The sequence below is a fragment of the Salmo salar genome, chromosome 10 (genome assembly GCF_965601325.2).
Source record: "Salmo salar chromosome 10, fSalSal1, whole genome shotgun sequence".
NCBI lineage: Eukaryota > Metazoa > Chordata > Actinopteri > Salmoniformes > Salmonidae > Salmo > Salmo salar.
Genome location: NC_138300.1, coordinates 65,160,001 through 65,177,280, shown reverse-complemented (window position 1 = coordinate 65,177,280; position 17,280 = coordinate 65,160,001). Strand labels below are relative to the sequence as shown.

The 17,280-nt window shown below is 40.9% G+C and overlaps 1 protein-coding gene across 1 annotated transcript in view; it reads right to left on the bottom strand.

Annotated features, from left to right (window-relative positions):
• The window catches only part of syt12 (synaptotagmin XII), a 42,074-nt gene extending 26,544 nt beyond the window's left edge, over positions 1-15,530 (bottom strand). The window contains exons 1-3 of the mRNA XM_014123832.3: positions 15,245-15,530; positions 4,324-4,384; positions 3,636-3,829 (exon numbers count right to left, since the gene is read on the bottom strand). Coding sequence (XP_013979307.1) covers positions 3,636-3,829; positions 4,324-4,369 — 240 coding nt within the window. The 5' untranslated portion in view covers positions 4,370-4,384; positions 15,245-15,530. The remainder of the gene's footprint in view (positions 1-3,635; positions 3,830-4,323; positions 4,385-15,244) is intronic.
• Positions 15,531-17,280: the final 1,750 nt, after the last annotated feature.

Below are 17,280 nucleotides of genomic sequence, written 5' to 3'. Positions count from 1 at the left end.
GATGAGCCTGCAGGAAGGAGGGAGGAGGATGTCTTCCCTGTAACGCACAACGATGAGATTGCCTGCAATGACAACAAGCTCAGTCCGATGATGCTGTGACACACCGCCCCAGACCATGTGGCCATAATTGCCTACCATCCGTAAGCTGTTAGTGTCTTAACGACCGTTCCACAGGTGCATGTTCATTAATTGTTTATGGTTCATTGAACAAGCATGGGAAACAGTGTTTAAACCCTTTACAATGAAGATCTGTGAAGTTATTTGGGTTTTTACGAATGATCTTTGAAAGACAGGGTCCTGAAAATGGGATGTTTCTTTTTTTGCTGAGTTTAGTAGCATAGCTAACATATAGAAATAGGTGGTGGTAGTTGAAGATGTTTTTAAGTGTAATGCAGTTGATTGGTGACAATGACATGCATATGTATTAGGGTTGACATCTATACAAACATTATACTCCGATTTTTACCCCAACATAGCGTGACTACACATATAAACAATAGCCTAAATGTAGGCACATTTTGATGGGCAGCAATGAAGGGATTCTGGATCTATTTCCTACGAGGGGACGCATTGGTGGTGTTTACATGGCATTTCATTGTTTTGGTCGCTATCCATTGACCTCTTCACTGCATGTCCCAGAGTGCTTTGCACAGCAGGCAAAAGTGAGATTTGTTGTGCAAATTAAAGGGAATTTAATAATATGATATAAACATTGTGCAGCAGCCAAACTGTCATTGTATTACCATGATGAAGATAACAATGGCACATCGGCTGCATATTCTGTATGGGTCATTCTATAGAAGTGTCCAAAAAAAGTTTCAGCACATGTCTTCCAACATGTCAGGCAAACAGTGATCAGTGGCACTCAGGCAGCACTACACCCCTGCAAATTGAAGCGCACCTAGCCTACTCTTTTGGTCATGCAGAAATGAGACCACATGTGTGGATATTTAATAAAAAATTGGGAAGACTTGGCCAAGGAAAAGTTCTGGTTGGTGTCAGGAATTGTAAAACAGTTAGGAAGGGAGGTTAAGTGAAGTAACAGCAAACATGTTGAATGAGCAACTAATGAGCATGGCCGGAGAGCCACACAAGTTTGACGAAATGACCTTATCTTTCAGTTTAATATGGCTATTTACTTTCTTTTGTAGCTCTTGATCAGAAGCAAGCTTTTTGAAAGTAGTTAGGCCAAACTGTCCTCTTCAAGTTTAGCTGGAATTTAACTCAAAAGGATTAGAAAAATGTGATTGGTTGACGATAGGCCTATGACATTGGCTTACATCTCGTCTGACACTGCACAGAATAGATCTCAACAACGATTGGAGAATGTTTAAGATCACCAGTAGAATACCACATCCGTATGATATACGTCGGGTCGGACCCCCCTGTAGCCATGAAGCGATGCACCTGGTCAGCAACAATGTGCAGATACGCTGTGGCGTTCAAACGTTGCTCAATTGGTATCAAGGAAACCTAACGTGTGCCAGGAAAACATTCTCCATTACACCACCAGCCTGTACCATTGACGCCAAACAGTAAGGGGCAATGGACTCAAATTCAGACTCTGTCATCAGCATGACTCAACAGGAACTGGGATTTGTCAGACCAGGCAATGTTTTTCCACTCCTCAACTGTCCAGCGTTGGTGATGGCGTGCCCACTGGAGCCGCTTCTTGTTGTTTATAGCTGATAGTTTAGTGTAGGAACCCGGTGTGGTCGTCTGCTGCAATAGCCCATCCGTGACAAGGACAGATGAGTTGTGCGTTCTGAGATGCCGTTTTGCACACCACTGTTGTACTGCAACGTTATTTTTCTGTTTGTGGCATGCCTATTAGCTTGCACGATTCTTGCCATTCTCCTTAGACCTCTTTCATCAATGAGCTGCCGCCGACTGGATGTTTTTTGTTTGTCGCACCATTCTCTGTAAACTACGTAAGTCCAGAGAGGACATATGAATTACAAATGTATTCCCTCGATATGTTGTGATCACTAATTATTTATCTCTTGATCACGACATAACAAAAAGTTGTTTTGTCGGGATCACAAGAACATTTTCTCATGGTCACGACATAACACAGAAAAAAAATAAAATGTATGAAATTGTATGAAATGTATGCATTCACTACTGTAAGTCGCTCTGGATAAGAGCGTCTGCTAAATGACTAAAATGTAAATGTAAATAACAAAAGTTGTTTTGTCGGGATCATGAGATAAACTCTATAAATAAGAGTGGACATATTGATGATAGATTGACAGTATGGCTGAGGCAGCAGAACATATGTTTTTATTGATTGCTACACTAAATGATGGGACATTTCATGCTAACATAATGCTTTCATTTGTGTTTGGTGCTCATTATCAGTTTATAAGTTAGAATATTAGCAAGCGAAATGACCTTTACCTTGATTTAAGAGCTCTTGTGGCATCTAAGCCCATGAAAGAAATGTACCATCCCTTAGTGTAGCAATCAATAAAAACATATATACGCTGTCGCCTCAGTTGTCTTTCTTGGCACTGGAAACAAATTGTCTAGAGACCTGCCGCGAATGTAAAGTAACTGTCCATACATCGTTTTTTTTGGTATTTGTTGTTATCGAGCAAAATAGTTACATGTATTGTATTTATGAGTTTTGCTCCATATTGCCAAGCTCTAGCACTTACCCCCAAAATGATTTATCACCGATGTATTTTTATTGCAAAAGATGGGTCAATGTATCACTAAGGATTATTTTCATTTTGTGATACTGGTCCGCTACCCACATGGTGGTCCTCTGTAGCTCAATTGGTAGAGCATGGCACATGCAACTTAAAAATGGAGATAGCCTCAATGGCGCTGCCCGTGCTGTCACAGACACCATAATGGCACAGATACAAAGAGGGCACCTCTATATATCTAAATGGTGTTAATTGTTTCAGTTGTAACCGTCCATTTTGGTTTGGATAACTTGTACTTATTTTTTACTTTATAGAATCCCCAGCTAACAAATGTACATCCCAGCAAACATATATTTTAGTCCCAAACATATATTAGATGTTTGGTAGTGACACTTGTTAAAAACACATGAAGACAATGCAGGCAGACAGACTACTCACCATGTGACCATGCTTGAGAGGGGTACAATCTCATCACCTGGTGATATTGGTAGGGGTGTAGCTTAAGGCACATCCATTCTACAGTCTTTTAATGTGTATGTTTCGGTAGTAACATCAAAAGGTAGGACAGCATTTTTTTTTTTAAAGATGTTTAAAAGTTAACAAAACTACCAATTCGATCAGTATCTTTCAATGTAACAACTCAAGATGTTCTATTGAAATAATAGTGTTTACGCCCTTAAAGACTAAAATATAATATTACAACATTTTCCTCGACTCCCATGGACCAATAAGAGCTCAAATATAGGAAGTAGCCTGTTTACAACATACCCCAAATGTATAAAGTTAGTGGCTTGTGTATTGTAGTGGTGGTTTCCATACATCTAAGATTTTTTTATTGATTTATTTATGAATATGCTGCTTACTAATGTGCTATGAAGTCCTTATGTAGGTATCCTTTGAATTAAGTTTAAACCGAGAATTCTTGGTATTTTCAACATTATCTCCCAATGTTGTATCAATGGACTTTAAATAAACTCTGACCTTTTGCCGCGCTTCTGAGAAGGAGTTGCCATATTTTTCTTGTAGATAGCGGTAGTCAAAGTTTGGGAAGGGTGAGGGTGCAGGAAAGGAGCCAGACTTCCATAACTTCCAGAGGTTGACTCCTGCCACCGCCAACAACAGGAGGAACCCAGCCACGAACACCCCTACCTCCCATTCGGGGGGAGCTCGGACCACTGAGGGGAAATAACATTTGTTTGTTAAGCAAATTATGTCCACTATTTACTGTAATGTATCATCAAACGAAGAAGTGCTTGATAAAACCTTTATAACACTATACATTCATAACACAATGAGTGCCATTTGATGACTCGTTACCAACAAAAACAGCATTCTCATTTGCACCTAAAAACACATTTCACACATTCGACTTGAAAGAACCATTATCAACTGTTACTGCCGTCTCTCTCTTAAGAAAAATGACTTATTATGAATGCCCAAAGCGGACAGTTTCACATTGCCTTTTCAAAGCAGCAAACAGGCAATTTATGGAATACCTTGGTCTTTTTAATGTGGGTATGTCAAAGCCTTGTTTAAGTGTTCTTATGAAGGGTTGGCTTAAGGACACACACAAACAGACTGAATCGGTGGCTCTGCTGTGTGTGCCCAAGCAGCATGAAACATCAGAATGGATGGGGCATCGTGGGGCCACGCACACACACAGACTCACCGCTGATATGGTAGTCCGATATATCCTTGCCCTGTGCTGAGGACATTGTACAGCCACCAGCCTAAAAACAAAAGAACACTAGTTTGTTCTTTGTTGAATGCACCAGTGTATAATGCATTATGAATGCATTATAATGGCTTCTGTTACATACATATTGCACTATACGCATAAGCATAAACATTACAAGAGTAATCCTAGGTACAGTATAAGCAATCATAAGTGCTCCTTATATCATCCTTTATAAGTGCATATAAAGGCTAGAAGTGCATTCGTAACGGATTACATACAGACGCTTCATCACTCAAAGTGCATTATAAGACATGCTATGAACATTCATAACAGTTCACAGCTCCCTTATAATGTCATCCTTTATAAATGCACAAATACCATAATTACATTCATAAGTCATTATTGGTGGTTTGTCATATATAATACAATAGTGTATTAATACTTAAAAACATTCATAAATATTTCTGTCTCCTTGTGCCAGCATATAAATAAAAAAAAGACTTATGTATGCCTTCATAATACAGTAAAACATAGATTCATAGTAGAAGTAACAGCTAAAGAGTGCTCTATTTACTACAGTTTATTGAACTGGTTATTGTCCAGAAGCCTGTATTACAATGTTGAGCATGACATCAGCTTAATCTTGCCATAAGCACTCATAACAACCAATTTACTGATCATGACACATGCAGATGCTGTGTTCGGTTAGCATGCATATAATGACACTAGATCCTTTAAGACAGATTAGAGAAGTTTTAATATTGGATATAGACAGAGCATGTCTTTCAAGGTAAAGTACAACACAATATTTTTGTATCGCAATATCAACACAAGCAAATTTGCGGGTGTTAAAATCTCGGTGTTGATTCTAGTGGGCTTAACACCAGTGGGATTGAAATTGACACCACATGAGGTGAATACATGAAGTTTTCTTTGAATCACAGTGGAATCATCAATGTGTTGAGTTCATTTCCATTTACTCTCTCAGAATGAAAAAGACATCACATTTCCCAGCAGGCTTCGTTGCAGGTTGCTTTTTAGAATAGTTTGTTTTAATATCTATGTTTCTGCATGCACATTGATTCATTAATGTATCTTATACTACACAAAGAAAAATAACAGATTTTTTTAAACTAATCCAATCTGTAATTGGTTGGATTTATTTCATTTATCAATGTTCCCTATCCTGGCAGTCTTTTTAACTGCAGTTGCGGGTGATTAACAGTTCCAATTGTTGAATCCAAAGGATTCCATTGGAATTATATAACACTTTGCAAGCCAGCATAATGTGACTTGCCGATGTGGCCTGTAAACCAGGAGTTTCAGACCACTGTATTAGAGTAAAACTAGGCTGTCGAAGTATGGTATTGTGAATTTTTTTATATATATTGTCATAAATAATGTAATTTGGCACTCACTCGGTGAAGGATACGGGACTGCAAAAATCATGTCTGTCACTAGCACACACAGTCATGGGTGGTACTGGTACCTCTAAAATTCACACAAAAGACACCCTCTAAAATAATATGCAAATAAGGCTTTACACCCTACAGTGTTAAAACAACACCCCAAAACAAGTTATTGTAACACCACGTTTTAATTCCCAAACACTGAGAAAGTGTAACAGCATCAGCTCTAATAAAGTGTTAATTTAAGTCGTAATTTGCACCCATGGTGTTATGGACCCAACACTCTTGGGGTTTTAGTTTATCAACACTTTGAAAACTGTTAGTTTAACACAGGTTTCTCCAACCCTGGTCCTGGAGAGCTACCCTCCTGTGGGTTTTTACGCCAACCCCAGTTGTAACTAACCTGATTTAGCTTATCAGCTAGCTAATTATTAGAGTCAGGTGTGCTAGATTAGGGTTGGAGTGAAAACCTACAGGACAGTAGCTCTCCAGGAACAGGGTTGGAGAGCCCTGGTTTAACACTATTTAAGATGGGCAGATCATTTCTAAGAAAGTGTTCAATTTAACACTGTGGGTGTTAAAATTCCGATCGCAAATTTGGTGTGCAGTAAACAGCAAAAATGGCAGCCTCAGTATGAGTCATTCACCCACCATCCCTCCCCCTCTTTGGAAGCGCCCTGCAACTCCGTCTAGACTGAGGCTTAAGCTTACGGTATGTTTCCCAGTCGAAACTGTTCACACATATATTATGACGGAATCTTTAGAAGTTTTTGTTAGTTTTGGTCTTCGGCAGGTTTTTTTTGGGCTGTTTGTGCACACTATTTTTTTTCTTGTAGCAAGTCGAAGTTCGGTAGCTGAAATCTACACCCCCTTCAGCGGTGGTTGGTCAACAGTACTACTCCTAGTAGGAGTAGGAACTTTAAGTGTTTGTTGTCATTCAACGGAAGATGACTAGTTTTCATGCACATATTTTCACTTGAGAAATACTGTACCAAACATCTGCACCAAAAATGTCAAAATGTATTACAGATTTATTGATTAATCTCTATTGTTTTGAGGAAGTATACTGGCTATGTTGTTGCTATGGCGTCTCAAGCAGTAATATTTCTTGTTTTTAAAGCGAAGGTCTTTTAATAAGGGAGTATGTGAGCACAGATGTTCGCTTCCCCTAGCCGAGTTCTGCTAGAAGCAAACCCAACCTGTGTATGCGGATGACTTTAGAGTAAACAGGAACATTACACTAATGACATAGAAGGGGGGATGAGGAGGTAGGGGAGAAATCACTCAATTCTGCTGAGCGATTTGTAAATGCAGGGCAGCCCAAGTAAATAATTAAATTGGCTGGCGCAGTGCAGGCGAATGACAGCTGCTGAAATGCCATTAGTAGGGTCCTACTGTAGCACAGAGAGAGAGAGCGAGGGGTGGGCTCTGCTAAACTTGCCTCTGGCAGCTGTGAAGACTACAGCCTGTCTCTCTCATCTATAGTCTGACTTTTCACAAACTGATCTGGACTAGGCTTAATCAGGTTAGTTCAGGCTAGTGGAAGCTTCCTTTCACAAGGGAGAGGGAGGAGAGAGGGGGAAGGGAGGGAAATAATGATACAGATAGAGGGACTGAGAAAGTGAGCATCAGAAAGCAAGAGACAAAAAGCTGTGTGGGCTAAAACCTCTATTCTCCTTAGTGAACCCTTCTGAGTGAGACAGAGAGACAAGGAAGAAAAGGTCTCCACACAATGTCATTTGGTGCTGTGTATTGGCAGGCATATATTGAATTTCAATTGCCAGGGTCAAGCCCAATGAAAAATGGATTGGAATAATAACTATTGATTCCAGTGATTGACACCGAACATGATGATTAAGTACTGCATCCTGGGTTTTTCTCCAAACCAATAAGTATCAGGGCTTTGTTAGAGAGGGCATTTTGCTAAACTAATTACCAAAGAGAATTGAAATAAAGAGGCATAGAAAACTGCTTCCCCAATAGAAATCCCCGGTCATACATGTCATAGCAATGTTAGCTAGTATAGTTAAAGGGCAGAAACACATAATTGGGTCTAACTGTCGTGTCGTGCCGAACTCTGCATGTGCAGGCCGTCAAATCAAAGGCACTCCTTCGATATTAAGTTGTTTTTGGCGAAAATGAAAACGAGTTAGTTTGTCACTTTCACAAGGCAGTAGTAATGAGATTTTCAGCAACTAAATACATTGGCTTGAATCTAGGTTTTGCCTTTAGATTTAGAAAAACAATGTCACTTCTCCCATTGACTTGCCAAACCCCAAACTCTAGTCGGGTCTGTCGAGTCTGCTTTGCGATGCCTTCCCGGAAGTATCGCGATGTTTAACCTCTAGGTTTGAAAACTCTGTGGCATTACAGTCCTTGTTCTGGAAATAATTAGCATAATAACATTTCAGTTGTAGTGTCAAATTTGCATACTAAAGTACTTGGCCCATCTATTCTGAATTTGCTCAATCCTCTACATCTCATGGGTACTTTACAACTAATATTCACTAATAGTGTAGTTGCAAAACCATCCAAGTGCTATGATGAAACTGGCTCTCATGAGGACCACCACAGGAAGACCCAGAGTTACCTCTGCTGCAGAGGATAAGATCATTAGAGTTACCAGCCTCAGAAATATCCCAAATAAATACTTCAGAGTTCAAGTAACAGACACATCTCAACATCAACTGTTGAGAGGAGACTGCGTGAAGCAGGCCTTCATGGTTGAATTGCTGCAAAGAAACCATTTCTAAAAGATACCAATAATAAGAAGAGGTTTGCTTATGCCAAGAAACCTGAGCAAAGGACCTTAGACCAGTGGAAATCTGTCCTTTGGTCTGATGAGTCCATATTTGAGATTTTTGGTTCCAACCGCTGTGTCTTTCTGAGACGCAGAAAAGGTGAACGGATGATCTCTGCATGTGTGGTTCCCACCGTGAAGCATGGAGGAGGTGTGATGGTGCGGGGGTGCTTTGCTGGTGACACTGTCAGTGATCTTTTATAAATTCAAGGCATACTTAATGTGCATGGCTACCACAGCATTCTGCAGCGATACACCATCCCATCTGGTTTGCGCTTAGTGGGACTATCATTTGTTTTACAACAGGACAATGACTCAACACATCTCCAGGCTGTGTAAGGGCTATTTGACCAAGAAGGAGAGTGATGGAGTGCTGCATCAGATGACTTGGCCTCCACAATCACCCGACCTCAACCCAATTGAGATGGTTTGGGATGAGTTGGACCGCAGAGGGAAGGAAAAGCAGCCAACAAGTGCTCAGCATATATGGGAACTCCTTCAAGACTGTTGGAAAAGCATTCCAGGTGAAGCTGGTTGAGAGAATGCCAAGAGTGTGCAAAGCTGTCATCAGGACAAAAGGTGGCTACTTTAAAGAATATTAAATATATTTTGATTTGTTTAACACTTTTTTGGTTACTACATGATTCCATATGTGTTATTTCATAGTGTAGATGTCTTCACTATTATTCTACAATGTAGAATAATAGTAAAAATAAAGAAAAAACCTTGAGTAGGTGTCCAAACTTTTGACTGGTACTCTTCATATCGTGGGCATAATAATGACATAAGAGGTCATAAACATTCATGACAAACTATGGCTAACCTTACACAGTAGTTGGTTAGTGCCTAGCTGCTCTGTTCAATTCCACTGACATCCACTGTCATGACTGTTTATAACATCTATTATCAGGATTACAGCATATGGCTGCCTCAGACGAGAGGCCATGTCAGTGACAGATCGACCCGATCCAGTCACAAACTAAACAATCCCCCTACTCGGACTGACAGATATTACAACAGCCATATGCCTTACTTTATGAGACTGCTTAAAGCTGTCATCCTTAATGGTGAAACTGCCATTTCTGTTACTGACGTTCTTAATGGTGAAACTGCCATTTCTGTTACTGACGTTGTTTCACTCTGACATCATTGCACGTGCCACAGAACACCAGAATATGTACTGCATATTTTTCACCTCTGCTTCGTCAACACAACAAAAACAACGGCCGTGGGACGGACAGTGGCGTTGTTTCCGCTAATGTGGATTCCATTGTTAACACTGCTTGACTGTAATATTGTATACCACATCTCCAATACCATTAACTTCAATCTTTTTTGTTTTACTTACTTACATAGGCCTATGTATGCTGCAATTCAGTTTGCTGTAGAAGTGTACAATTCAAATACACCTTCAATGTATAACTATAAATGTATAACTTGATATTTCAAGTAGGTAATATTATCTTACGTTAGCTTATCAATCCAATGCAACACAGCTGATACAATATCAAGCTGGTGAAAAAGAACTATATGATAGCTCCTAATATTCCTCGAAGCAAATATCAGTGAATAATACTAAATTAAGCAGATGGCGCCAAGCAGAAATATGGCGAAAACTCTGGACCGATTATTCTGAATGATTCAATGACTCTACTTCTTTTGCTTCTGTCGATGAAAAGGATAACCTTTCGACTCAGAGACAGAAAAGCAAGCTTGTTGTGGGAACACCCTCCCTGTGGAGCTGTGTGACACCGCGCCCTACACAGTGCCTACAGAGAACAAGAGAGCACAGCCGGTGTGTGTGTGTGTGAGAGAGATTCTCTGCGTGTGTGTGTGTGTGGAGAGAGAGAGAGAGATTCTCTGCGTGTGTGTGTGTGAGAGACTGTGTGTGTGTGTGTGTGTGTGTGTGTGTGTGTGTGGGGGGAGAGATCGAGAGATAGACTGTGTGTGTGTGTGTGAGAGAGATTCTCTGCGTGTGTGTGTGTGTGTGTGTGTGTGAGAGAGAGATTCTCTGCGTGTGTGTGTGTGTGTGTGTGAGAGATCGAGAGATAGACTGTGTGTGTGTGAGAGAGAGAGACTGTGTGTGTGTGTGTGTGTGTGTGAGAGAGATCGAGAGATAGACTGTGTGTGTGTGTGAGAGAGATCGAGAGATAGACTGTGTGTGTGTGAGAGAGAGACTGTGTGTGTATCCTGTTAGCACTTCTGCTGTGTTGGCTCTCATAAAGAGCATCATGATTGGCTCCTCTGTGTCTTTGCAGGGGAGACCACACAGCGCATGGGCAAACACACGCAGTACACACTAGTCAGTCAGCCCTTCTGTTGAGAGCCCTGGCACTATCAAAGACAATCTTCTGTCAACAACAAAAACTGCAGTGTGTGTGTACTAAATGTGTGCTTATCTGTACAAATGTAAAAGAACAGGACCTGGTGTGTTACCCCTACTGAAGAAAATGTGTACAACTTCCCTTTATTGGTCCTCTACGCTAAAACACCATTTATCAAATATAATGGATGCAGTGCTGCGAGAGAGAGAGACAGAGAGACAGAGAGAGAGAGAGAGAGAGAGAGAGAGAGAGAGAAGGGTGGGGATCAAAAAAGAGATAACGATCACGTGTGTGCTTTTGTCAGCTTCTCTCTCTCTTCCTCCTTGCCAGAGGGGGAGAAGGGGAGAGGGAGATCAAGAAAGAGAGAACGATCACAGCAAGTGTGCTTTCGTCATCTTCTCTCGCTCTTCTTTCTCACCGGCTTCGGTACAACTAATAAATCAACTTTGCCTTTAATCTCGCGCAATGAGTCATAATAAAAATGAACTGCATCGCTGCCACAGTGCCTGGGAAAAGGGAATAGCCTATCCTAGCGTGGCGGTTATTCCGGCTTGCCTCTGCCACGCCGCATTCGCTTCGGTTGCCAGATATAGGCTGGGTTTCTGTACAGCACTTTGAGATATCAGGTGATGTAAGAAGGGCTTTATAAATAAATTTGATTTTGATATAGTTTCCTTCGCCGGCACATTTGACAGCTTTTTCCCCTGTGCTTTTAACTAAAAGCAACAACGCGCCGCGGAGCCACCGAGAGCTAGCTGGCGCAGGGCTTTTGAAACGTCAGAGGATAGGAGAATCTTGAAACTGTGGCCTCCCCCTCACAGTGAATCACCAGCTCAATCAATCAAGGTGAAAACACAACTCCCCTTCTTCCGCTGACACTTGCATCCCTTGAGACCTAGCAGGGAACACTATGGAAATGCAATCTATTATTATCGTTGGGGAACACTTTAGTTATTGCTTAAGCCCCAAACTGAAGCCAATAAGGACTGCCTATAGTCCACATAGGTGCTATAGCTGCATAAACATCTATAACTACAGTGCCTTCAGAAAGTATTCATACCACTTGACTTATTCCACATTTTGTTGTGTTACTGCCTGAATAAAACATTTATTCATCTACACACAATACCCCATAATGACAAAGTGAAAACATGTTTTTAGAAATGTTTGCAAATGTATTGAAAATGAAATACCGAAATATCTAATTTACATACACTACCGTTCAAAAGTTTGGGGTCACTTAGAAATTCCTTGTTTTTGAAAGAAAAGCACATTTTTGGTCCATTAAAATGACATCAAATTGATCAGAAATACAGTGTAGACATTGTTAATGTTGTAAATGACTATTGTAGCTGGAATGGCTGATTTTTTATGGAATATCTACATAGGCATACAGAGGCCCATTATAAGCAACCATCACTCCTGTGTTCCAATGGCACGTTGTGTTAGATAATCCAGGTTTATCATTTTAAAAGGCTAATTGATCATTAGAAAACCTTTTTGCAATTATGTTAGCACAGCTGAAAACTGTTGTTATGATTAAAGAAGCAATAAAACTGGCCTTCTTTAGACTAGTTGAGTATCTGGAGCATCAGCATTTGTAGGTTCGATTACAGGCTCAAAATGTCGAGAAACAAAGAACTTTGTTCTGAAACTTGTCAGTCTATTCTTGTTCTGAGAAATGAAGGCTATTCCATGCGAGAAATTGCCAAGAAACTGAAGATCTCGTACAACGCTGTGTACTACTCCCTTCACAGAACAGCGCAAACTGGCTCTAACCAGAATAGAAAGAGGAGTGGGAGTCCCCGGTGCACAACTGAGCAAGAGGACAAATACATTAGTGTCTAGTTTGAGAAACAAACGCCTCACAAGTCCTCAACTGGCAGCTTCATTAAATAGTACCTGCAAAACACCAGTCTCAATGTCAACAGTGAAGAGGCGACTCCGGGGTGCTGGCCTTCTAGGCAGAGTTGCAAAGAAAAAGACATATCTCAGACTGGCCAATAAAAAGAAAAGATGGGCAAAAGAACAAAGACACTGGACAGAGGCAGCTGTGGGTCTTTCGGGCTAAGTCTCTAAGAGCTTTGCACACATGGGTTGTACAATTTTTGCACATTATTCTTTTTAAAATCCTTCAAACTCTGTCAAGTTGGTTGTTGATCATTGCTAGACAGCCATTTTAAAGTCTTGCCATCAATTTTCAAGCCGATTTAAGTCAAAACTGTAACTAGGCCACTCAGGAACATTCAATGTCGTCTTGGTAAATAACGCCAGTATATATTTGGCCTTGTGTTTTAGGTTATTGTCCTGCTGAAAGGTGAATTTGTCTCCCAGGATGTGTTGGAAAGCAGACTGAACCAGATTTTCTTCTAGGATTTTGCCCGTGCTTTGCTCTATTCCAAACATACCCATAACATGATGCAGCCACCACCATGCTTGAAAATATGAAGAGTGGTACTCAGTGATGTGTTGTGTTTGCCCCAAACATAACGCTTTGTATTCAGGACATGAAGTTCATTTAATTGCCACATTGTTTGCAGTTTTACTTTAGTGTCTTAATGCAAACAGGATGCATGTTTTGGAATATTTTTATTCTGCACAGGCTTCCTTCTTTTTTACTAGCTACTCTGTCCAGCTCCAGCCCAGGAACAGAGAGCTTGGAACACATCATCATGGGAGTGTGTGGGTGTTAAATCAATGGTCGAGCAGACAGGAGTAGCAGGCCTATTCCCTGAGGCCCCAACAACCAATTCTGTAAAGGTCTCATACCAGAGCAAAGGCAAGGACAGGTTGTGACAATGTAAAAGTATATATTTTTTTCCCAAGTGATTTTGATAAGCAGCTCCGAAGCCATTATTTCAGCAGTTTGGAGTTTATTAAATTTTGTTCAATCTTGTGCTGAAGAGCCCACGCACAGTCAATTTCTATAGGTTGTTAGGGAGTGGGTTGTTGGGTACAATAGATGATTCAAGTCTATTTTCTATCAACAAACAATCACAACTTTTCAGAATGGTAGCGTGGGATCATGCTCCGACCTAGAGTGTCGTTCTGAAAGAACGGCTTCCGTTGTGTCACTCGATTACTTCTCACAAACAGCCCAAAGGCTTGCCAAAGTATATCGTCTGGTCTTTGGCATCCCAACGCATATAGCGTAACTGGCAATACACGCCTAACCACCCGTGACCAGCGAGTACATGAAACATCCTCCATTCTTCCTTAACTAGCTTTAATGGTGTGCCTCCAGAATAAGTTTTTTAAAAAATCCTCCCCCAGAAATTGCCCTGCGGAGCATGTACCTCGAGATCCCCTGAATTGTTTGATACTACTGCACTGTCGGAGCTAGGAACACAAGCATTTCGTCACAACTGCAATAACATCTGCTAAATATGTGTATGTGACCAATAACATCTGTTTTGATTTGATTTGCTAGTGTGGCTAACACATTGTGTCCAGCATTCAGCCAATCAGGTTGCACCAGTCTGTTGTTTACCCCTACTGCTGTACACAACGCATTAGCCACCCTATCATGGTGGTGAGAAAATTAGTTTAAGACAGTATGACTATTTATCAAAAAGGAATTTGGGCGGCCCCCCATTTAATCGCGTTAAGGAGGAAAACGATGCCTTTGCAGCCTGATAGGAGGATGTTTTACGTACAAACTGGTCAGGTAGAGGAAATAAACAATGTCAGGAAGAAGTACGCCCTCTATGGGTTTTGGCACTACACAAACATAAGCTTTAATGTGAATATTCGTTTGTGGCCTCAACACATAATATATATTTTCCATTACGAAAAAATATTGCAATCCGAGTGCAGTAAAACTACAACTGCAGTTAGAGTGCAGTACACTAAAAGTTATTCTGCAATTACCGAGACCAAATTACCACAGTCGACAGCAGTTATTGGACTTTTAATGCAGTTTCAAAACGGCAATCTTCTTTTGTTAGGATCAGTAGCCTATGTGGGCTATAGCATTTACAATATGTTGCTAGTGACCAGTCCAATTATGCTGTTACCCCCTCTACGCCATTATAATACTTATTCATAATGGTACTATATTTACATTGCATGGGCCAGCTTTATGGAGAAGCTGTCACTGTCTGCGATGCAAATCAATGTTTCGGTCGATTGTTGCTTACAGAATGGAATTACATTTGATCTACTCATAAAGGTATAATGCTATACAATTAATATAATTGTTCTTCTTATTGACAATAACAACTCAATCCATGCAGAACTAGAGGTTAGACATAATAAGACAAAAAGTGTCTCCATACACTCGGCATATGGGCGCTTCATAGAACAAGGGTTTGCATATTCGAGCACACAAACATTAAATAAAGTGGATTCATTTGATGAAAGACTAGCGTTGGTCTTACCTAGGAGTTTTATTTTGGTGCAAGGGGGAAGGGGGGTAAACTCCACCGCTCTCCCTTCAGTTTACTCGCCGCTCTCCATCGAAACGCACAGGTGCCTGTCTTTCCGCGGGAAACGTGATGGAGATTCACCCCTGTTCAGCGCATCCGCTCGATTGTATTGAATTGAAATCATTCAACGAGGGGCCTTCCCACTCGAGATGCATGCGATGCGAGGTCCTGATGACACAGTCGCTACAGAAGCATTTCTATGGGAACGTTCCTCCCGACTGCAGAAGTAGCCTAGTCACACCCCTGCAATGCAACTTCCAGCACTTGACCAGAATACACCGGAGCGCTCAATACAAAGGATATAGATACCGCGTTATTTTCTTATGCAACGGACACAATTTCAGAAGCTCACGATACCATACACATGTATACACTGAGTATACAAAACATTAAGAACACCTGCTCTTTCCATGACATAGACTGACCAGGTGAATCCAGGTTAAAGCTATGATCCCTTATTGATGTCACTTGTTAAATCCACAGTCAGTGTAAATGAAGGGGAGGAGAGTTTCAATAATTATTTTTAAGCCTTGAGACAATTGAGACATGGATTGTGTATGTGTGCCATTCAGAGGGTGAATGGGCATGACAAAATATTTAAGTGCCTTTGAATGGGTAGGTGCCAGGCACGGGTTTGTGTCAAAAACTGCAACAATGCTAGGTTTTTCACACTCAAAAGTTTCTGTGTGTATCAAGAATGGTCCACCACCCAAACGGCTTTCAGCCAACTTGACACAACTGTGGGAAGCATTGGAGTCAACGTGGGCCAGCATCCCCATTGAACGCTTTCTACATCTTGTAGAGTCCATGCCCCAACGAATTGAGGCTGTTCTGAGGGCGAAAGGGGTGGGTGCAACTGAGTCCCATAGGATGGCGCACAATTGGCCCAACGTCGTCCGGGTTAGGGTTTGGCCATCATCGTAAATAAGAATTTGTTCTTAACTGACTTACCTAGTTAAATAAAGGTTAAATAAAAATTAAAAAACTCAATATCAAGTGGTCCTAATGTTTGGTATACTCAGTCAGTGTATATCTCATCCTCTACTGCAGTATTTCCCAACTCCAGTCCTCGAGTACCTGACAGTACATATTTTTGTTGTGGCCCTGGACAAGCACACCTGATTCTACTTGTCAACTAATCATCAAGCCATTGGCAAGTTGAATCAGATGTTTTTGTACAACAACAATGTATGCTGTTGGGGGTACTCGCGGACCAGAGTTGGAAACACTTCTCTATTGTAATAGCCTATTCCAACACACTATTGGGCGATTCTATTAATGTATGCGTGGGTGGGTGGGTGGTAGAGAGAGAGACTGGCAATTTAATTAACCCAATCATTTGACTTAATGAAATACATTGTTTCTAATGAAGTATAGCACAATGTATGTAATTTGACTACTTAGGCTACTTTCATCCAAGACTCTCATACTGCTGTGCCAAAATGCACCTGTGTAGGCTACTTCATGCCAATAAACCACATACAACTAATTGAATAAGGAAAGAGAGATGGAAGAGTCAAAGGGCTGAAAATCACAGCAGAGGATGCCCACATAATCTTCAAATGATGATATTGATTGCACAGTGGCAATTGTGTTAATAATGATATCCTGTTAGGGCTAGGGGGCAGTATTGACACGGCTGGATAAAAAACATACCCGATTTAATCTGGTTACCACTCCTACCCAGTAACTAGAATATGCATATACTTATTACATATGGATAGAAAACACCCTAAAGTTTCTAAAACTGTTTGAATGGTGTCTGTGAGTATAACAGAACTCAAATGGCAGGTCAAAACCTGAGAGATTCCTTTACAGGAAGTGGCCTGTCTGACCATTTCTTGAACTTCTTTTCCATCTCTATCTTTTACTAAGGATCTCTGCTCTAACGTGACACTTCCTACGTCGTCCATAGGCGCTCAGAGCCCGGGAAAAACCTGAATGTCGTCATCCCAGCCCCAGGCTGAAACACATTATCGCCTTTCTCA